Source organism: Acromyrmex echinatior, chromosome 1, assembly GCF_024713525.1.
Source record: "Acromyrmex echinatior isolate Ae372 chromosome 1, ASM2471352v2, whole genome shotgun sequence".
Lineage (NCBI taxonomy): Eukaryota > Metazoa > Arthropoda > Insecta > Hymenoptera > Formicidae > Acromyrmex > Acromyrmex echinatior.
Window position 1 is genome coordinate 6322950 of NC_141852.1, and position 24649 is coordinate 6347598.

Here is a 24649-nt window from a genome sequence, read left to right on the forward strand (position 1 = left end):
AACAATCAATAATATACAGCACATTATAAATAATAATGATTTTAATTGAGATGTAAAAACATCTCATCATTTACGCAAAAAATGAATGTGATTATTTCCAGGTTAAAATAACAATTAAAAAATGAGGTGCTAACTTTACACCCGACATCACGACCGAATAATTCTGAATAGCTATTTAGTATTAATAAAACCTATATAAGTGATTTCCCACGCCGAGTTATTTTCTGACGCTCGAGATTGTCGAAAGGGCGTCCTCCGTCGAGTAAATACGTAAAAAGCTCGTAAAAGCGTGACCGCGAGGAGAAATGAAAAATTTCCAAGCGGGACACTGGAACGGACGGAGGGATGGAAGGGAAACGCTAATGCGAGCTGCGTTTTAGCTCCCAAATATTCAATATTGCACGCGACCCGCTCACCGAATGGGAAGTTTATATTTCGCCGCTAACGCGACGATAAATTCGCAAAATTGAAAATAGAGAAACGCATCGTCGGAAGAATAGGGGGAGAAAAAAAAAAACAAAACCTCAATATCGCGGAACGTCGCGCCGCGATATAAAACTGCGTATGAGGATGCATTTCTTGCAAGCTGTATTTTCTGCTCCGCGCTTTTGAGATCGCGCTTCCTTTGACCGTAGCACGCCAAGTACGATGCATAAACAAATTCGTGATCTTTACGGCTTTTGTAAAACTCTTGCATTCGAAAATTGCTTTGCAGAAATCTACGAAGGTGTTTGTTCTCGCAAAACCAATGTGATGACACTTTCTTCGACTCCACGTCACTACTTTTCTCTTCCTCCTTCTCTCTCTCTCTCTCTCTCTCTCTCTCTCTCTCTCTCTCTCTATGTTTGAAAAAATTACGTTTTAATGATTAAATCATTTGGAGAAAGAAAAATCGCATAAGAGACGTAATTTGCAGTAATGCAAACTAATTTTTAAAACTCGCTAATGAATGCGTGGATGTCTACATCGCAAAATAGCGGCGAATGCAGAGAAGTGTATTCTTTGATTAATTAATTCTCAATTTTCATATTACTGCATGGGAAATGAAAAAATTGCTGTAATAATAAATGGAATTCTGATGCTAAAAGGGAATATACGCAACGTGGAAGCGGCTCGAAAGAATGTGAAACACGCACCGCGAGCTTTACACAACGCTTCTGTAATTAGTGGAACTCCAGGGAGAAAAGATGTATGCAACCGTATTGTATCTGTGATATACGCATACACCAATTGGGACAAAGACTTTTCGTGAACGACGCGGGCAGAACTTGAACGAGACTACGGCACTACTTTTTTAAACAAGTCGACAAAGCGATGTTCTCTGGTGCGCAATGCCCACCCATGGCGAATTATATAGAGTGAATAAAAGAATTTCGAAAAATGAAATTCTTTAATCAAGCCGGATCGCCGCAAAATATCCTTACTTAAACGAATAAGGGAAAATGCAATCACATTACAATGTTCTTTAACAAATTAAAAAAAAAAAACTGTCTTGTTTTCAGAAGATTTTATGAAAACATATAATTGTTAGTAACTTTTAATTCGAGAAATTAAATAATGCACGAAGGAAGTCATGGTTGAATTCACAAGGTATAGTATAAAGTATTTAGTTCAGTGAATTTTGATAAAAGTAAATAGAATTTCTAGTTATTATAATTAAATTTTGATACGCAATCTGAACATTTAAATATGATATCGGTTAGAGTTTGATTAATGCGTGTGTAATAATAATATCCAAATTCAAAATAATATCTGGTTAAAAAAGTACTTGGTAGAACTAACAAATTTCTGCTTATCATAATTAAATAATCTATTTCAACCAAAAATCCTGTTATTTTTACTAGAATTTATGCAATCAAATGTCCGGTTATCGTAATTAAAATATACGCGACCAAATTTCTCTTATTTTATTATAACTAAGATTATGAATTGTTCATATTTCATCAAAACAATCTGTTATTACTTTAGATAATACATAATTCAACCAATTTTTTCAGTGTGTAATAGTTAAAGTACAAAATTCTATTGTACATTAAAATAAATAAGATTATGAAAATACAATGCCTTGGTAATTTCACGATCGTTTCTTTCCTTAATTTTTTCTTACCAAATTAAAGCTTACAGGCAGACAATACTTGTTTTTAGATATTGCGTAATTGGTGCGTTTCTTAACAATTTTTTTCGTCCGTTTGTACGTTGTAACAATTAACTTTTTCCGATAAAGAGCGAGAAAATTTTCCAAAGAGACTTTTAAAAATCATTTAAAATGTACAAGACTGTATTCACGGAATAGCGAAATTTTCCTAAATATAAACGTCGAGTATAATAATTAAAGCCTGCCCATTAAAGAGGCATCGATAACGATAAAAATTGGTGCATCTTCGCGAGTAGATCTCATTATCGTTACACGTTTATATTCCGCTATAAGCAATAAGAATCATTTTTACGATAATTGTGCTCGGATTCGAAATTTTCGAAATTAGCAATTACATGTAGACTCGTATGTTGCATTTTTTCACGATAAGTCTTTCTTTCTTTTTTTTGTTTCTGTAACGCGAGTATAGCGCGATAATAATACTGCACAACGTAAGTGCTTTTGACTAAAAAATAAGGTAAATGTCTCAATGACTGAATAAAAAGATAGGGATCAGTTCTGTAATATCATTGATATATTATATCATATTTATTTTATTAGTATTAATTGTATCAGTAACAATTAATACTAATAAAATAGGTAAAAATGGATAAAATAAATTAATTAAAATTTCTTTTACCTATTTTTTAAAAACATTGTACTGCATTTATTTAACCACATAAGGTTATTTTGTGATTATAGGAAACTGAAAATTAAATTCAAAAATTTATTTTAAAAATTTCATTTTCAGTTTCTTACAATCATAAAAAGTACTACATGTTTAGATAAATATAATATAATAAAAGATTTGAACATAAACAACATTACATGTCTGCTTATTCAAGACGAGTGAAAATACGATCGCCTCTGCGAAATTTGAAATGAATAATTTTTTTCACAACAATTTGCAATTAAAATTATATGTATTTTTATTATTTATTTTTTTGATACAAGATTTTATCTTTCCTCCATTTTTTTTTATTATCATTGACAAATATCTTAATAATTACAAATATGTATATTACTAATTTCTCAATTAGAACATATTCAATTATTGCGCCATTTATCTTATTATGTTTCTATTTATCTTACTTATTATGTTTCAACCTGATGTACGGCGGCACGGTATTCACAATGCTGACTCGCATTACATCAAATAGAGAATTCGATTATCACAGGACCATTATCGCGAATGTGTGTGTTAAACTCGGAGATTGTAAACCGAGTAAATTAAAAGTAGATGGATCGTTCGCGCGGACGGATTCAGCGAAGGCTGAGGCTTGCGAAGGCGGAAAAGGTGATAACGATGATAATGTTTAGAATATATGGATTACAGTTCCATCCATTACGTTCATACATCGCGCAGCGTCCATTACAGGCCGCAAGACCGCCTGTAATAGCTCGCTCGGCTATGCGCATTTCTCTCTTCTTTCTCTCCTTCGCTCGCCATCACGGCTGCAGCTGCAACTGCAACTGCCGCGCGTTTTCCCTAGAACGGTAAACGGTGCACGCTATTTACAACGCGTAATACGGAAAGCGGCGGCGGCGGCGGCGGCGGCGGCGCACCGTCGGGCCGTACATGTTTTTATCCGTTTTCCGATAAAACGGAAAATATTTCAATTTTGATGTTCGAATTTTTGCCGGTCGTGTTTCCGGCTCGAAGGATGTATGCGTCCAACCGAAAACAGTTCGATCACGAGCGGATATGAAGTCGCGATGCATCCCGCCAGTATTTACCCCGAGATTGCGCCAATAAACGGACGGATCGATGATAATCGCGAGAAATCGCAGAGCACGGGGGAGAGATAATCTCGAAATAATCCACGGACAGTTCTATAATTTTTCATCGACGTAATAAAAATAAACTCTGCACACTCCTATGAAGTACCTTATCGGTTCCTATCAGTCTCGGTTAAGAAAGAATGAAGTAGCTTGATCATATCCTGAAGTAGCTTCCTTTCCTTTCTTTTTTTCTTTCTTTTTCTCTATTTATTAAGATTTGAGTTGAAGAGAGATGCTGATACACTATTAGATCTCAAAGAAGCAATATTAGATATCACTAATCCATTGACTTAAATAATATTTTGTTACTTTTAACTTCCATCTACGCCAAAATGTAAATCAACCCGTTTCTATGATTAGTTTCAAAGTAAACATCATTCTTTTAACGTATGTACTTGGTAAATAAGCTAAATGATCAAATTTAATAATTTTCTTGAAAGTTATTTAACTCCATTGTTTTAGTCGAATTAACGATACATTCGGCAGGAATATGAATAAAACCTATGAAATGTATATAAAAATAACTGAAATTTGGCACAATTTAATAGTGGCATAATAAATTTAATAGTGTATTATATAGTGTATATTTATTACGCCTACGGATTTTTTATTTCTGAGAGTTGATTTTATAAAAAGTTTGCCGCTCAATCACAACAGTTTGTTGACGCGGAGTTTTCGTCAGAGGGACAATTTCGAATTCTCATAAATTTATATAATTAATTCCGTGATAATATATATATATATATATATATATATATATATATATATATATATATGAAATTGTTATTTAGTTAATTCCTTCTTTCATAATTTGTTTTGCGTGATGAAACGTAACGCCGATGGTAGATCGATGTCGTATAAACATTGGTAGCGCAATGGAAAGCTCCGCCTTCCTTTGGCATTTACGCGCGTCCATTACAAACATACTGTACAATAAAATTAATTAAACCGGCATTTAATTAATTACTCGAAATCTGACAAATTTTCCGCTTCCTGCACACTGGCACAAATTGTCCCTGTGAATTTCGGAGAAATTTCGAGTCCCGTAGGCGGTAACGTTTATTATCGGCACAGTTGATGCATTCCACGATTGCCGCCGACTACACACAAACTTCTGTTCGTTATGGCACCATTATTCTCCTATTCCGTCGTTAGCGTTTGCCTCCTACTGTTGTTATAGAGATTAGGAAAGTACACTCGGCCTACGTCATTATTTCACGATACACTGTATATCGTGCGACACGTGCGATTGAAATTATGTCATCCGTTACATATCAACAGTTATCATCAAACAGGGTAACAGTCTATATTGTTCACCCTTATCATCAACAAATCTTGTATAGCTAGAATCAACAAGATATTGCGATACGGGAATCTATTTTTAGTTTACACTGCGGATTAAAAATCTGAAACCACATATATAATTTAAGAACTTATCTATTCCAGTAAAATACTATTTCAAAGTCTGACTTATATCTTATTAAATACTTTTTTTAATTTAAAAATAAATATGTATTGTGCATTTAGTGCAATTAACATAACATTGTTTAATTATAATAAAAAAAAAAAAGAATTGCAATCATAAAACTTTTTTCTAAAACTAATCGTTGTGAACTATTTTTTTAATGAAATTTTTGATCTACACTGCTAATTAAAAGTTTGAAACTATTATAAAATTTAAGATAATTCTAGTGAAATATTACTTAAAAGTTCAATTTATGTCTTACTAAATATTTTTATTAATTTAAAAATAAACAGGCATTATATTTATTGCAGTTGTGATCAATATAATATTAGTTAATTTCGAGAAATTCCAACTGTAGCCATAAAGTTTTTTTTTCTATGAACTGTTCTAGAAGATGGATGAAAAAAAATCCTTTGTAAAAAAAAAAATAAATAAATTTGTAACTAAATTACCTAAGTGACAAAAAAAGTATTCTTAGTTTTCTTTCAAAAAATATTTAATACTATTTTTCATTTCATTATAAAACATTGAATAAAATAATAAAAACACAAGTGTTAAATTACAAGGGATAAGTTTGATTTTGTTTCAATTAATGATCCGAAACTTTCATCTGGTATTCGTTGTTCAATTCGCTTCATTCTAAAAAATATACATGCCAACAAATTGTGCATCGGATATATTGACGCTGAAAAAGTATTTAATATCGATAATATTGGAAGTTCCGATATCTGTAACTTTGCGACGAATGGATTAAGGCAATCCGCTTTCACGCCCCGGCAGATAAACAGTAGCGAGATACACTCGTCGGCCGAGATGTAAATAAGCGAAATCGGGGAAAATCAGGAAATCCGAAAATAAGTCGGCAGCCGGCTTTGGCAGCCGATGAAAGAAAATCGGCGTTTCAAGTTCTGCGCCGGATTGAAACTGGGACGATGAGTCGGTCTCGCGCGCGCGCATCATTTGCGACGGAAGTTTTAATGAGGGCCGAATAAAGTGGATGCTGAATGTAACAGTTATTTTAACTATTGACGTCTAAAATAAGAGAACCGTGCTATTGAATGCCAGAATAAAGAAGACTGGAGTTGCGATGAAACAAAAAATAGGAGTATACTTTATTTTAGTTACGGCAGAAGGTCAAATGTTGCGGTCAATTGATCTCAGAATAGTTTTGAAATCTATTAATAATTACATCGTCAAAATCGCAACACAACGCGAGTCTATTATAATTTTCGATCGTCCGTCCGAAGGCTATTTCGTGAAATTATGCTTCGAGTTAACAAGTTAATCCTCAAGTGTTGACAAACTTGGATTCATTTATTTATAAATCTCTTTGTAAAAAATGTCAAACAACAATTAAATTTTCTTTATGTTATTGCAAATTTGAATTACTCTCTTAGCAAAATATAAGTCCTAAATTTATTAGACATTTTATTAATTAGCAATTTTCTAAAATATGACGAATTGCTCTTTATTTTAATGATTTCTTGGAATTAGTTGTCCGTAAATTTTCTTAAAATTTATTGACATAATTGTGTTTATAAATGTTAGTATGATATGGTTAAAAAAATAGGACCAATATTATAGATTGACGATGTCCTCAAATTGAATGATACTGATTGAAGATTTATGATTACTAAACATATATTATACACTTAAAGAAAAAGATTTGGAACGAAAAATGCATCTTGAAACAAAACTTTCAAATTATAACTATGGAAGGATATCAGCAAATTCATTCACAAGAAAATTAGTAGGAAGTTTACTAAAAAGAAGTTACTAAATAGAAGTTATAAAACAAAAAAAATTTAATAAAATATTAAATATTAATATTAATATTGAATATTAATCAATTATTAATAAATAAAATTGTTAATAACAAGTTAGAACAAGATTATATCAATAAATCAACTAATTGTAAGTAAGAGAAGCCAATTTCAATCAACGTTAAATATTGGAATAATATTCTTGTATGTATTTTAAATATATTTATCTCATATATGACTGCGCGACGATTACTTTCAGATTTGCAATCAAACTGAAATAATAACAATTTCACAAATTAAATTTGATCATTATTGTAAAGAATTTACAGCTGTTTGTTGAATTATATATTAAAAATTATAAAAACAAGACTATCTAATAATTTTAGATATGGTTATATACTCAATACTCATTTTTTAATACGTTAGAGTTATATTAATATTTTTAATACGAGTGACATTAATATTCGTTTTTTTAATACGAGTTATATTTTGCTCCGTGTCGAAATTAATTAATGCCTTTTAATTAACATAAATTAAATGAGTCTTACACCGAATACAGACCCAACGTCAGCAACTAACTGTGTTACAGATTTTGGCGTCAGCTTCGGAGAGTTAATAATATATAGAATAATACAATATAAATTAGAAGACAAAGAGAAAGAGAGAGAGAAAGAGAGAGAGAGAGAGAGAGAGAGAGAGAGAAGGTGGGAAATATTTAATGGCAAGCTTCCAAAATCGATTCGCAAAAGTTTAGGAAAAGCTGCGGTCGTTATCGCAATCAAACTGCCATAACATTTCTGCGCGAAGCGTGACGCTTTCTGTTCGTTGTCGGTGCTATGCTACTTTTAAGGCCACGACCGTATATGTGAGAGAGATCGTTTGTGTGCGCGCTCGAGAGGTTCCCGCGGGAAATCATTTCGCGCGTGCATTCTACATCTGCAATCGATACGTCCGTGTACGCGTACACGCGTGCGTATGCCGCATCCGTCGTCGAACGAACGCTCGAAAGACACGGTGTTGTTATAACTTTTGCAATCAGACCGGCCGTGAGAGTTATCTGGAGGTTCCTGTTTGATCTGAAATATTTTTCCGCGGCAGAAATTCTGCGTGAGAACAACGCGCGTTGCGCCGATTAACGACGCTCTTTAATTATCGCAAGTTAAGTTACGCGTGGAATTGCGTATTATCTTCACATAACTGCGAAGAAATCGGATAAAAGACGTTATTGGACAATTGGATTATTCTAAATTAAAAATGAGAAGGAATGCCATTGATTCTCTCGACGCATGTAAATAAAAATTGTAAAATTCTCGTTAAAAAAGGTATGTAAAGTTAGTAAATTAAGAATGATTCACAGGCGTAAATTATTATTATCCGACACAACGTGAAGTTTTGATTTGATTTGATTCATTAAAGTTCATGTAATTGAAACTTGAAATTGAATGAGTCTGCCCCGCATATTAGCGATTGTAATGCGATGAAATTAATGTGCCTCGAAATACGTGTTATTCGATATGCGATTACGCGAATCGGATATATAATTATTCAATAACGGCTGAATTATTAATAGAATATCATTTGATAAAATTACGGGGAAAAAAGGCTAGCAATTCTTAATTTCGTAAAGTGAATTTTCAAGCCTCGCCGCGCCTTGTCTCTCTCACGCAATCACTCTCGAACGCGATTTTTCCCCATTTCATTGATTTTTCTAAGTTATTCTGTTTATGTACAGGCACGCTCAAATTGGCGCGTAGTTTGATTAAAAAACTTTTGTTTATTGTGGACAAAGAGCATTGTGCGTCGCAATCTCGATGACATTGCGCTTGTGTACGCGAATTCACGTTTGCTCATCTATACCCGGCTCGCAAAAGCTATCGTTAATATTTTATTTGTCTCCCTTGTTCTCCTGCATTATGTTTCCAGCTACCTCGCCACACTTACACCGCCGAAATGGGATTGCACTGTGAAAAGCAACGGGAAAAATATGTACATGACTCCGCGCGGCTTGAAATAGCCATTGTCATGACTTCCGGTTCGTGTACAATAAAAAAAACTTTCGATATAAGAAAGATTGTAACTTTAAACTTGCCTTGGAGTGCTTACTGGTCTACGCGATTGAGAGGATTATCTGTGAAAGAAAAATTTATACTCTTCGATGTAACCGAGAAATCCACTGTCGTAGATTACCGACAAATGTTCTCAATAAAACATATTTATATATATGTATCCTTGACAATTCCTTTTTTAAATGCTACAATAAGTCAGAACAAAATTTCGTAGCGCTACTTCATTTGTATCATGTTTGCATGTAAAAAAATCTATATGTATTAAAAAAAAATTTGCGATTGTATCATTTGATCGGCAGTTTTAAGAATCTGTTTCTTGAATTGAGATACAATGATTTTTAACGAATATTATTATATAATCAAAATCCAAATTCTCCTTTTATTTAATCCGCAGTAATTCAGTAGTAACAAATTTTGAGAATATTAAAAAATTGTTGTGATTTTGTAAAGAAAACTTTAAGCTATCACGTTAGAAAATTGGACATTTTCGCAAGTTCTTTTTGAACACGAAAAGCTATATAATTATTATGATAGTCTAACAAAATTATTTTCAGATCTGTGTATTTAGTAAAATTTTTTAACGCTTTAGCAAAATTGTTTTCTCTATATTCCAAAAATGTATTAACCTTTGAGTGGATAGGTTGGATGGTCGGTACTCCAATTATAAGTTTCTTTGAATTTTTGTTCTGGAAATGAACAATAAAAAGTATTGTCCCGGAAGTCTAAACACATAAAAAGTCAGAAACATATAGAAAAATATAAGGCAATAAGACATAAAAAGTAAGCGAATCGGACAATCACAATAGAAAACGTAAAACAATAATCTTATATATAATTAATTGCTTATATTTTTGTATGTGCCATGTGCTTTAAAGTTCATTATTTTTACATTCCTCTATCTAAAAAAAGTATGACTAATAATGTAATAGACTAATAAAAAATAAATAAAAATATATCAAATCAAAATTTTTTGGATTCTGAATCCGCCATCTACTAATGCGTATCTTTAAACCATCTACTTAAAGATTAACATAGTGGCAGATATAGGTAAGACTATGATTTCAAGATACAGATTTTCATGAATGCTCTCTCTCTCCCTCTCCCCCCCCCTCTCTCTCTCTAATAATGTAAGATATGCATCTGATTAAATGATTATCGGTTTACTCTGTGCTAGAAACTCGCGTTATTTCGAGGGTGCTTGCGTTAATTCACCTACACGACCCCCCTTAACCCTGTTTCGCTGTGGCATGTCGACTATGCGAATCAATTTGCGTCACTATTTGACAGAACCGTGCGTGTTGCGTGTCTTTAATATTCTGGCTTATTCCTAAAAACATAAATTAAAAAGGAGAATTAATTAAACTTAAATTTAGAATAGAGGAAAATGGCACGATTTAAACAAAAAATGTATGTGTAAAAGAAAAGAATGGAAATCGGAATATCCCTTCGTAATCCTCATTGTTAAACGCTCTATCACAATTTTGATTTAAGATACGTTTGGAAATTTTTGTAAACACTACATTTCGCTTACAATTATTTTATAAGAGTCTACGCGAACTGGGTATGCAAATAATATTAATAAACAAAGAGTTGATAGTCGTGTTTGTAATATTACGAAGATTAATATCGATAAAGAAACTGACCTGGAATCCTCCAAGGATTGCTACCATTGAGAAATGAATGGAACGCACAGAAATCGCTCGTGTAACAATTTCATGCGATATTTCGTCAGAAAGGGACTCATTCCTTTCTTCTGCAAACATTCCTCCATATATTTCGAACGTGGCCCTCGATCCGGCTCGCGCGCGCAAATTTACCCCCATAACCCAGTATGAATATACTGAATGTTTGCATTATTCTACTCGCGAAATCGGCTTTTCTCAGTCAATATTTTCATAAAGATTTAATCGCATAGAACTACAGAGTTAAATAGTCCAATGCTTTATACGTACATAGATATATCGCACACAATAATAACTAGTAGCCGGAACAGAAAGGCTTGTCAAAAATTGAAGGATTACTCACAAAAACCGTAAAATCTGCGAAAACCAAATAAATCCATTAAAGATATATAGGCTATAACAAATCATTCTCTATCACTAATGTCACATCGAACAACTTTGTTTTGATAAGAATTAAATACAAAGTGAGAAATATAAGAGTTTGCAAAAAATGTTTGGAAAAAAAGCAATTTGTAAAATTTTGTAAATAAAAAGTTATTGCTTTATATAAAAAAATTATTGCTTTATATAATTACTTTAAATAATATTCTTTCTTCGTCTTTATCATTATTGACGCTATAAAAAAAAAAAAGATAAATTAAAAATATTATGGAATAAATTAGATAGTGAACATAAAATTAAAAAAAAATAAACTGAACAAGCGTTAAGAAGTTTTTTATTTTGTTAAATAGTTATAGGTCCTCAAAATATTAATCAAAGCCTAAAACTGTTATTACAGCTATTATACATATGTCCAGAGAAAAATTATCATATTTATATAATAAACGATTTGAAGATGGAAAATCTTTTGTTTTCTAAAAATTTAATTGTTCGGACTTGTTTGATTTTTATGAAAACTTCTTCACGATTACAATCATCATACTCAAAAAATATAATTCCCATTATTTACGACGTGTACAGAAAGCGACGTAATCACCCGTTGTGATATTTCCCTTAATCTCCCTTTCGAAAAAAGGAAGAACAGGGAAAGGATCGAGAGAAGAAGGGAGGGAAGAAGATGTCGGGAACAGCTCGTTATTAAATCGAACGCGACCCTTTGGCCGGTGGCCATCGCTCACGGATCCCGCGGGGATTCCCTCGTATCGAGGGATTACAGGTGACCAAACTCCTCCCATTCCATCGCATTCATCCCATCCCCATTCCGCAAAAGCTGCCCATTACCGCCGGGGTATTGATTGATGTAACAGTTATTAATTCGCGTGCTCGATTATCGGTCTGCTGCCGCTCGGTGTCTCCGCGGTTTCCGTAATGCAATAACAGCGATAGCAGCAACGCAATTCCCGCGTCGCGGCGATCCGTCGTTATTCATTTAGACACGACGGCTCGTGGGAGGAAAGGGACACCCGACGACGACGGGAGGGCGAGAGGGTGTCCCGATGTCTGACGGCAGGTCGGAGTTTGCGGGCGAAAAGGTTCGAACTTATTCCCTCCCCTCGCCGTCGCCGGGCGACACGGCAGGTGGACTTCCGCGAGAAATGGATAGGGATTTCCGCAAAAGTTTCTCTGGAAGTTGCGCGGATTTTTCCTCTTTCGGGAAATATGTTTCGTATCGTGGCCGCAACGATTGCAGTTCGGGAGTCGTGCAATTATAGTTACGCGCGAGATCAATTTTTCTCGACCCGAGAGAAGTCCACTATTCGCGATCACGGTATTTGTCGGCGGGCGAAATGGATTTTTCTCCCTATTGTGAGACCAACGTACGAAATCGAGTCCTTTTATGAGATCAAACTGTAGAAATTAATAACATACATTCTAAAAAATGTAGGTGTTAATGTAAATCATGTCTACAGAGGAAATTTTTAAATCATAATATACTTATACATGTATAAGCCAAAATATTGTAATTTTCCTTCAAAGATTTCAGTCTTGATTTGATTGAATGACTTGTATTGATGCAAGTATTACTTTGCATTCAATACAAGACTTGCTTACTAAAAAATCTTGCATAAATATAAATTTAATCAAATTAAGCCTAAAATCTTTGAAGCAATATTGCAATATTTTTGTTTATACAAATATAAATATATAATGGTTGATTTAAGAATAGTCTTTTTCTGTGTACATAATTCTCACCGTGTTAATGCAATGTATTAATCTCAACAATATAGATTCAAGTTTTAAATAAGTTTTAGAGCTACATTGTAATAGTGTTGACATAAACACCAAGAATTTTAAATCTACACTAACATGGTTAATACTAATACCAAAAATGAGAACTATGTAAACATCACATAATGTTAAATTCCACACCTATATTTTTTTAAGTATGTGCCTTGAAAAGTATTTGGTATCTATATCTGTTTTATTTACCTGGAATTCTTTTATCTACATTGTTTCTTATTAATTGCCGACATTATACGTTGAAATGAGTCTTAGAACAAAAAATAAAAAAGTTCACAGCAAATATCATAAATTAATTTTGGAAGTAAAATAAAATAATGGTTAATACGATGTCTAATTCTTTTAGTCGAGGCTGTGTTTTTAAAAAAAGGAAAAAAGATATGGTTGCAAATTTTGAAACCAGGTTTAGGTTTTTTTCGAAAAAAGTATAGAATTTTCGGGAAAAAAAAAATCATAACGTGGAGCTTTTCATATCTTTTAAAAGCTTTTGATTGTAATAAAATTTATGGGAATAATTATATTTAACAATTAATGGAAACAATTACATTTACATCAACTTATTTGTAACCTGCGTGCGAGAATTTCACAAATCCTATAAAAAGGTTTTAGAGTGCATATTGCGCAGTTGCGCGTGGCTGATGCGATATATAAACTGGGACTGTTAATGCTGGCTGCATTATTAATCGCTACAAAATGCATCCTGATGTAACTATAGGGCCGTACAGGCCACAAGCAAGCTTTCAAAAGCTGTGTCATAGGCGTTGCCCATTAGCGAGATAACTTTTAATATCCTTGTGTCGGCGAAAGTACAACGCCATCGAAGATATTGTCGCGAAAATCATTTTCTTTTTTTCGCCGATTTTCTCCTTCGCAAGTCCGCACTTTCAATGACGCAATTTCACCCTCCATTAACATGAATAACGGGAACGGGGCGTAATTCAGAGCAAACTTGAGATAAATATCGTGAAACTTCGTCGATTACCGCGAAACGCCCTTGTCATCCTGCACAACGAGGTACTTTATGTAGAAATTTATATAGTCACGAATGCATCGATACTCATGACATATGTTTAACCCTCCGGAGCTGACATGGATCTATTGAACTCATTCAATTATATCCCTCCGGAGCTGATGGATCTATTAGACTCACTCAATTACACTTTTCATATTACATGTGCAAATTTACATTATTGTATAGTTATTAAAATATACTTATCTAGTATATTCATTCTTTCTTATAAATAATATTAAGTAAAAAGTAGAGAAATATTTAACATAAATAAGTGAGCCATAATCGGTTAAGGCGGATCTTGATGCCTAAATCATATTTTTATATGAATTTTTATAATTTTCAATTCAATTTTTATATCAGTTATGTCACAATTTAAGTCTTTGAAATTAATTAGTATCTTTTCAATCAACACATCACCACTTTAATGGAAAGGTAATATAACTATTAAAAATTAGCATTTTTCAGTTAACTGATGGTAGGAAACTTCAAAAACGTATTTTTTTTATTGGAAAACATTGATATTGTAAAAAATTTGTAACTCTCTCAATTTATCGCTAAAAGATAAAAGTGTCATTTATTGTTCTCAGGATGTTTATAAAAACATTTTTTGAGTTAAATAATATCGGTGTTAAAATATACTGGAAAAAAATTGCATTTTGATTGAAATTCTAGTTGAAAATGGACAAATCAGAATTTTCTGATGGTTGAAAAAGAAATTTTTCTCAAAAAAGATATAGAAAATTTAAAATTATGCCATTTTTATTCAAAAGATTCCTTAAAACGCTGTTCCAATTAAGAATTAAAAAAATGCTCTCCTAAAAAGTTACTAATTTCGAAATGTGTGTCATTTTTCTATCAAAGCAGCAATATAGTTTGATAACTCCAGTAACTGTGTTATAGATTTTGGAGTTCAGTTTCGAAGAGTTAAACTAGACGCTCCTCCGAACGTGGGCGCTTCTCTTGTAAGCTGCAACGCTCGAATATCAGTTGGAATATGAAAAAGGACGTTTTCACGTTTAATTAAAAAGTACGCAACAATTGAAATAATCGCTTCGATCTGTGCAACGTTAATCGTTATAATTGCACATTTTAGTAGAGTTGAAGCTTCCAAAGGATTGAAGGCGTAAAACACTCGCGCCCTGGAGCGCCTGTTTGTACACGAACGAACAACTGGAACGATCGAACCGAGACATTAGACGGTTACCAGCAGCCATTAATCATACAGGACGAAGAGGCAGGTGATTAATGTTGCCCTCTGTACGCGCTAACTTCGACTCCTCCCCTTTCATCGCCCATTTTCACACTCTCTTCCTGGTTTTTTTCGAGTCACCGTTCTTTGGGTTCCATCGCCGTTCTCCATCAAGATCACATCGCGAAACTACCGACCATCGCCGAACGATTAATTTATTTACTATATCCATTGTTTCGCTCGTTGCTTTTGCCATCTCGAGTTTCACGAGAAACATCCCGTATATTCGGATAATTCTACCAACGACTTTTATTTACAAAATATAATATTACATGGGACTCTTCTCGTGTGTGTGTGTGTGTTGTATAGAAAACATTTTACTGAACATAAAATTTAGATGACGGTCCATTTGTAAAATCCATCATTTCACATTTATGTATAATTCACGATTTCAAATAATTTTCATTATGTAAACCACAATATCAATTTATATGAAGCTTCAATGATTTGTAATGTCAGGATAAATCATCGATTTTTAAATATATCGAATTTATCTCTTTAATAATATATTTCATCATTTCGCTGAATTGTGCGACTTCATATACATATATATATATATATATATATATATACACACACACACACACAAGGTGCCAAAAATACTATATATAGGTACCTTATTTAACATTTTAGTTCACAAATTGATTTATGACATTTGTTGTGAATTTCACCTTTTGTTTTAGAACCTTTTAAACTTATATATAATGTCAATAACTAATAGAAAACTATACAGATAAAAGAATTCCAGATAAATAAAAAAATTACAGGTGCCCAATACTTTTTACCACAGCTGTATCTTCTATATCATCAATATTATTTTGCATTTATATATCAATTATAACTTTGAACAAAAAAACTAATGGAAAAATAAAATTAAAAATTTCCAAAACCTCTCTATAATGTGTGATTTCGGAGTATAACTTTATCTGGAATAATTTCATCAGCTGTAATTTTTAAAGTAACTTTTTATTAAGAAGACTGGTTTGATCGGCGGCTTTAAAAGAAAAAAGGAATGAAAGAAGGATAATTAAATCTGCCACATTTTGCGAAATTACTCTTCATTCGTCGCCGATGATGCGGTCGCTATTTCAGGCTGGCACGGGCCTTAACAAGATGAGATTTAGAGCGTCCCAGGTGGCAGACGTTGGGCCCTAGCAGTGGCAGTTTATATCGTGTACCTCGACGGAGTTCCCAGACCATTTAACCGGGACGTAAATGTTAAAAGCCCGCCGTCTCTCCCTTTACGTTCCGCGCGTATCCGCAAACATTACGACCGGTTTTACATTCAAGTTTCGACGCATTCGAGATCAGCGGAGTGATAGCTGGAGAAAAAAATGCGATGCATACTTCTAAAGCATCGCGAAGAAAAAACGCAGAGCAGAAATTACTGCGAAGAAACGGCTCGTTCGAATCGCCATCGTTTCACGATGATAGAGTTTTTTCATCCGCTGGTCTCGTAATCGGATTTAGAAAAGAATTCATAGAACCACCACCTATCATGCATTAACTTTTTTTATAGAAACGAAACGTGAAATTAATAACAAAATAGATTTCTATAAATATTGTACGTTAATTTGATGATGCCAGAGGAAGCATGCACTTTCATTATACAGTTCGATTATTGTTATCGATATATTACTTGTCGAATAATATTAATATTATAAAATATTAATCCTAATACTAAATACAAAAACCCGCAAAATAATTACGCTGTTAATTAAACTGCCCAGAGCTTATATTGCAATTCATTAAAATTATCGTACGTTAACTCGAGATCCCTAATATAATGAGGAAAAACTACAAAGAAAACTCCATAAGTTCAATCCTTTTTTTCTGCGCGACACATTCTTGTTCAAGGATCATTAAGAATTTTCGCAAGAACGCCGACTAATGGTATCGGCTGGGATTACAAAGTTTTTAGAGCGCAGCACTGTATTCTGCACCGAGAATACGCGCCTAAACACCTGCACCCCTTTCTCACAACTCTCCCAGGACGCAACCTTTCTTCTCTTTCCCGCGGGGTCGCGCGAAGAAGTTTCCGCTCCGCGAGGGCAGACTTTTCGCGGCATTTAGCCGCCTCGGCTCAGGAGATCGTAAAGTTAAATATCGGAGGAGGATTTCTAAGGCGGAGAGACGCGAGAGGGGGTGGAAGAAACACCACCGCCACGTAAATTGGCTTCGCCGCCGGAGGCGGTCGGTTAATCGCGCGAGAAGGTCGCGGCGACCGAGCAACAAACCGGGAACAAATAAAGAACAAAGTTAAAATTCAATTCGGCCGGAAGAAACAATCGAAGTCCTGAACACAAGAACTGGGGAAACCGCATTTGCGATTGTTTCAGCAAAGTTAGGAGAAATCCAGGGAGACACATGGAAATTTCATGAAGCTCTCTTTGTCTTAAAAAGAAGCGGAATAAAATTAACAGTAAAATGTACATCGGAATATGTGTGACTTTTTACTTATTTAGATGCAAGTACATTCTCGAAAAAGTATCTGTACATAATTTATGTCGTTAATCTCCAATTTATTATTAATATACTTCAACGTTGTAAGAAACATAAAATAATATAATAATAAATATGAAAATATATAAATACAGAGGCAAATAAGAATTTCAAAGCAATGCCTAATCAGTTTTGAGAAAATAAAACAAACGCTTTCCTCCAAAGCATCGTCGGATTATATCCAGTAGAACAAGTCAAGCTTTGATCAGACTTCGGCAAAGCGCGCACAACGCATAGAACGTACAGAATCCAATAAACTCATTCGCGTCGTTAAAATTTCAAAGTACAGCGTAAAATTAAATAATTAAAATTTCAAGGTTTAAAACAACTTATATAAACGGACTTTGATATGTAATTCGCTTCCCACTAATCCCATTTCTACCAATGTAGTTTAATTTTAATCTTGATTAAACTAACTCTTCATCTTTTTCAAGAGTTAGAAAAAGATGAAGAGTAAGTTGAACTTAAATTAAAGTTAATTTACGTTGGTAGAAACGGGCATTAATCACATAGTGAAACTCGAGTGCAGAGTTAAATGTTTATCTCTCTGGCTCGTATTTTCATCAAGTCGAATTAGTCATTTCACGGTTCATCCGGATTTCTTGAGATAAGTGTCGGTCCGTATAACAAGCATTTTCTTCTTATATACATATAACACAAATCATACGATACCCTAACAGATCGAAGGATTCGTCTGAGCAATAAGTAAGCTCCAGGTGGCTGGCTTTGACGCGGGTTAATCTCTCGAGCTGATTACAAGTCGCGAACAACCAGACACAAATCCAGTTCCGCTTCTGCCAAAACCGTCGGTGTAAGCCTACTTACACACGGCTGAACATGTAGCCGGCCAATCGTCGATTGGTAATCCGGGAATGTTTTCTGCCCGGTCCATTATCGGCTTAGTGCGGCTCCCGCGCCACTCTCTCCGTTTCGCAACGACCTGATTCCACGTGAGAAAAAAGGAAACGTCACCCTATATTCCAGACGCTCTGGATAAATCGATAGCGTTAAAGATAGTTTCTTTACACGCCATTTCGCATTCGCGATTCCTCAAAAGGGAATTCGCAAGAGAAACGCAAAAATCCTCTATGCCGCGATCGACATAATGTGAATCCTGCAAACGTTTTTTCAGTAATAATTTTAATTTGTAAACTATATTTTTCGACAATTTTTGGAATATAAAACAAATCGTACTGCTGTCTGTTTTTCATGACTGTTCATATTTTCCGGCAATTTCAATTTATCATTGCACTCATTCAAAGAGACACTCATTCAGTGAGACAATAAAAATTTGTCACGAACGCAAATAAAAATTTATTAGCAAAGAATGTGTTTGATGCTCGAATTTGTTTGCTGCTCGTTTTATCAATGTAAAAATAATATCGTCGGTTAAGGATGGCGTGGCAAGCGTAAACATCCTGTTTTCACAAACTTATGAAAGAAAGACTGGCTTTCGTGTATGTACACCATCATCACCGAGAATATTATTCGCTGCGCTATTGAGCTCGTTTAAAAATGCATGGGCCACTCAACCCGAACCGGAAGCACTTCAGTTATCCTGTTATCCAGTATCCTCAGGGATAAGGCTCGTCCGCCCTTAATGATGACCAGCAATATTTGCTCTTTTGTTTTCCCACCAAGAGGAAAATAGTGCGCCGTCTCGTGCATTAGCGCGCTCCTCGCAAGATTACGAGGCGTTTTATTTTCATGAACGAGGAAATTACACGTGAAAATAATAAAAAAGGTCATACGTTACAATTAAATGATCTTTCGATCTCCTTTTCGGCTTAAGATTACGAAGCATTATTTTCCGAAGTCGTAATCTTTTGTTATATTGTAAAAGTAAATTGATCACGAAGAAGAAGCGAAAGATAATCCAATAATAGAATTTTATAGAATAATCAAACTGATAGAGCTTTAGATTTGTATTCACACTTCATCTTAAGACATAAATGCGTGCATTTATCGATAAAAATGAAATGTGAATATGGACCTAAAGCTTTACAAAAATATAAAACTATGAATTTGATTATTCTATATTCTATAAGAATTTTTTATTTATTTCTTAGGTTCTATGAATACATGTAACATAAACTATATGCTAAATGCACGCATTTATTATTGTAATACAAAATAAAGTGTGAATACGCAGATCTAAAGTTCTACAAAAACGTAAGACTATCAATTTAATTATACTATAAAATTCTTTTATTTATTTCTTATATTCTTGACATATGTATACATTATGTGCTAAATACGCGCATTTGTCGACGAAAGTGAGATATGAAGAAGTTCTGCAAAAATATAAGACTATCAATTCTATTATTCCATAAAATTCTTTTATTTGATTATCTCTCACTTCTTCGTGATAAATTTACTTTTATACAACGCGTATTTACATGAATCTGCATACATAAACCTTGTTATCGCGGTGCGATGTTTAGAACCGCTCCAATTTAATTCACTACCTTCCAAGTATTCGGCGTGCGATAACAAAGCAAAGTGTCGATTCCGCGACAGGTGCAATTAGCGTCTTACGAATATCGCGCAAAGTGTATTACTATGTACCAGGCAAAATCCCGACAATTCTGGTGGTCGCGGCAAGGAGATTATTCTATAATTTTAACAATCAATTATTTAGAATTCAGTTATCTCGCCGAGGCTACCGGCGTATATTCAATTTTAAAACTGCAAACAGTCGCCGGAGTACCGTTCGCAACGAGGCACTCAATATGTAAAGCGCGATGTAACTTCGCCGCGGCCGCAACTCCGCGCGCCGCGCGGATTAATCAAGCGGAATTCACGCCCGACTTGTAAACGTTGATCAAATATCCGTGAGCGAGTTAACGACCGCGGGATTGTCTGTGAAATTCGACTAATTCAACTCTCGGTGCGCGCGCGATGTTTTTCGGCGACGGCCTCCGTCGAAGTTAAATTACGTTAGTCCTTTCGTTTCCCTGCGTCCTCCAATTAGGGACACTTTCCCTTCATTGGCAACACGCGAACACACAGTTTGCATGCGAAGTTATATTTTTCTTTTGTTTTCATAATTTTACGACAGTCTGCGAGTTCTCTCTCTCTCTCTCTCTCTCTCTAAAAAATTCTCAAAAAAAATTCCTTCAACACGCCGCAGTCACATAGAAAAATATCGTGAAAAATGTCCATCCCTTCCTAACATACATACGCGTATGTACTTGAATATGTATATAATTCATCGTCTCATTACACGCGATACTGCATTCAACGTACCGACTGCGACCACTTTCAATATAAAACGAAGAAATAATAAATGAGCCGGCCGTCACGTACCGGGTGGGACGATTGCTCACTCACCTGATAGAGTATGTCGAGAGTGATCGGATAGAGCAGGTGCTCCACGATGACTCGGAGTACGGTGTTGGGTCCGCCCTGAGTCTCGCCAGGTCCAGACACCTGATTTTGTCCAGCAATTGCGACCTGGTTGTTCGAATTCTGTAACAGAGAAGAAAAGTGGAGACGAATTAAGCAAACTTCGAAGGAACAAACTAATTGCGATCGACGTTTACGCGTCGCCCGAAGTACTGAAGATACAAATTGCCAAAGTTCCGAATGGTACAAATTTTACTTTACAGACGAAGTGATTTTCGTACTTGGTTTTTTTTTGTATTTTTAGGACTTCGTATAGAGGCGAATAATTGAAGACTTATTTACATTAATTGTTTTATTGTTAGCACAATGTAATAATAATAATAATAATAATATGTTATAATAATAGAAGTCTATGTACAATAAGCCTTTAATTAGATATTGTATAATAATATAATAGGAATTTTAATAATTGATATAGCTATTTTAAAATCCAACACAGCTGAAGGTCTTTAAAAGCATCGATATAAAAATGCTCTGTTTCCGTTATGCAATATACGTATCACGATTATTAATATCGAACGAAATTTAAAGCATATATTAAATTGTTAATGAAATAAATATCAAAGCTTTTTTACTTTTGTATGTGAGAAATTATTTGCAGTGTCTGAAATTGGAACGCTTTCATTGCAGAGGAATAAAAAAGTTTTCTGGAAATAACAAAAACTTTTGACTTTATCTTCAAATTGTAACACAAATGAAGATTTTATTTTATACATAATTTTTTAAATCATAGTATTAAAAAAAGCTATTGTGTCGGGGAAGTGAAATAATTGGAAATTTCCTGGTTTAAAGAATACATCATGAATGACCTTACTGACTTCGATGCGATGCATGATCCTCCTTCCTCGCACGATATACAGATCACGGAAATTCTCTCTCGGCGTGTCTGCTGAGCGTGATGAAGCGGAATAGAAAATGATTTCTTTGAAGCGAGAAGCAGAAAGAGCGAGCGTCAGAAGAAAAACGGAGAGAAATGCGGGAGAGCAAACGAAAATAGATGCAAGAGTATTAAAATTGGACGCATACTAAGTGTAAAAACGAGGAGATATTATACTTTGTAAGTGAGAGCCGTATAATGGACGATGGCGCTGGTGGGTTATTAAAAGGAACCGTGTCTTTCTGAGCCTCGCTGAATGAAACATCCGGTAAATTCGACCCTAATATTAGATCTCGAAAGAGAAGTGAATTGGAAAAGAAATTGTGGCAACGTAATGTGCAAATTCTATAATAATCAATTTATAAGATTTTGTTTTATCAATTTACAGGACAATAGTTGCCAGGTAATTATTTGACATACATTCTGACTAGATAAATAATTGAATGTGAAACACATTTAACATAGAATATATAAATATATATCTTCACTTTGAGAAGATTTAAGGTAATATTTCTTCGCTGCCAAAAATTTATTTATCAAAATATCTAAATATTTTTTAGACTAAAAATATATCTATGTAATTTTCTAAAGATAAGTCTTTCAATTAATTTAAGACCGTGCTAGAAATTTGACGTGGGTTCATTCTTTCCATCTTTCGCACGTACGAAATGCGTCTCGCGAACTGTCGCCGTTTTCATCAGCTGCCGCTGCCGGTAAAGCTGTCAAAGTGAACTTTAAGGGGATACGACGCGGCAAGCATTAGCATAAAATGCTAAAGAAACGCGCCACATTAGAATTTCGATGTAGATTAAAGCGCGGCACCCGCCCGAGCGAGGCTCCTAAATCTGACTTCGTAAAAATAACTTCTCTCGAGCGTATCCTAACGAAATTTCCACGGCGACGACGCGAAATGATCTCGTTTCCTAGTTCACACAGAGTCGCTGGATAGCTAAATTTTTAGACGTAAATAACGAGCTGATTATTAGATAGACACAAAGATTTTCTTATAAATATGCGTTTAAGTGAAAATTAATTTTAAGCTATACTTTATGTAAAGCATTCATATCAGATTTCAACTGAGATCGGATTGGAATTTCATCAATCAAAGCAAAATTAATTAAATTGATATCAATTTTCTTTCTTCTGATTAGCTAAATTCTAATCACACAACTTTAATTTCTGGTCTGATACGAGTTTAATATAACCTCATAGATTTTTTATAGATAGATATAAGAATATCTTTAACAAATAAATAGAAGAAGAACAGGATATAAAGATGAACTGATTATTATTTATAATTCATGTTACTATCTTCCCCATACATGGGAAGCCATTACGGATAAGATTGGAATAAAGAAACACACGCTTCGCGTAGCAATTTCCATGATGATATTTTTAACCTGAGAGTAAGAACAATGAGAAAAAATATAATAATAATAAATATTTATTTGAATAGTACCAATTAAACACTTACAGTAATAAATATTTATTTTAAAAAAATAGTTAAATAAAATTAATTTTCCTATACTAAATATATTTTCATATTTAGTTGGTACTATTCAAACAAATGATCTATTAAAATTTAGTATATTCTTTCTTGTAAAAAATTATTATTTTTTTACGTAAACAACAATCACCTCATGTTTTTACATTTTAATTAAAATTACTGTTATTACAATGTATTGAATATTATTGATTGTTTTCCGATTTATTAGCGTTTGAGAATATTATGGATATTAATTTAATCATGATTTTCTGAAAAAAGTAAATAGAAATCAAACAAATATTAAACGAAATAAGCGCGTTAAATAATTTATATATTATAACAATATTAAAAAAAAAAGGATTTTATTAATGTAACGCTTTTTTGTTGCAAATTTTCAAATTGCATATTTAAAGGTTCATAAAAAATAATTATTAAAAAAGAAAAATAATATCCATGCAAAATATTTTACGACAATTCGCAATTTCACGTCGCAAAAATACTCCAGGTGACTATTCCCGTATTAAATGGAGACGATCGACCGAAGGCAATTTGGAATTGTTGAATTGGACACGTATGGTATATAAAATTCACATCGAAATATTCAAACATTGTAGCTCATACCGTCTATTTATGTCTTTATGACATTTTAGTTATTTCACTTGCTTTAAGTAATACGTGTTCTTACATAATACTTATTGTGTTTCGGAAGATCCGGATTTGATTTTCTGAAGTAATATTTTTCACAACAAACTGTTTGCTGTTTTTAAAGTGCTTATTAGTATCAATATAATTATTAAACTGGTTGGCAATTTAATTTATAATATACTAGTTTTGTTTATGATTGTATTTCAAGACTAAAAATATGCCGACGCGCAGTTGCAAAATTATATATGTATATAAAATTCACACCAAAATATTCAAACAAAGAGATCTATCTTATATCGAGTAAGCTTTCGTTATTTAGTTGTGTTTTCACATTTTACGATCTTGTGACATTTTGAAACGATAAACAAGAAAAGGCTGACACAATTAAGAACATGTA

At 33.7% G+C, this 24649-nt stretch overlaps 1 protein-coding gene across 18 annotated transcripts in view; it reads right to left on the reverse strand.

Annotated features, from left to right (window-relative positions):
- heph (polypyrimidine tract-binding protein 1 heph) overlaps positions 1-24649 on the reverse strand; it is a 532621-nt gene that overhangs the window by 33371 nt on the left and 474601 nt on the right. For all 18 annotated transcript variants that reach the window (XM_087409801.1, XM_087409779.1, XM_087409827.1 and 15 more), the window contains one exon: positions 21170-21307. In XM_087409801.1, coding sequence (XP_087265927.1) covers positions 21170-21307 — 138 coding nt within the window. The remainder of the gene's footprint in view (positions 1-21169; positions 21308-24649) is intronic.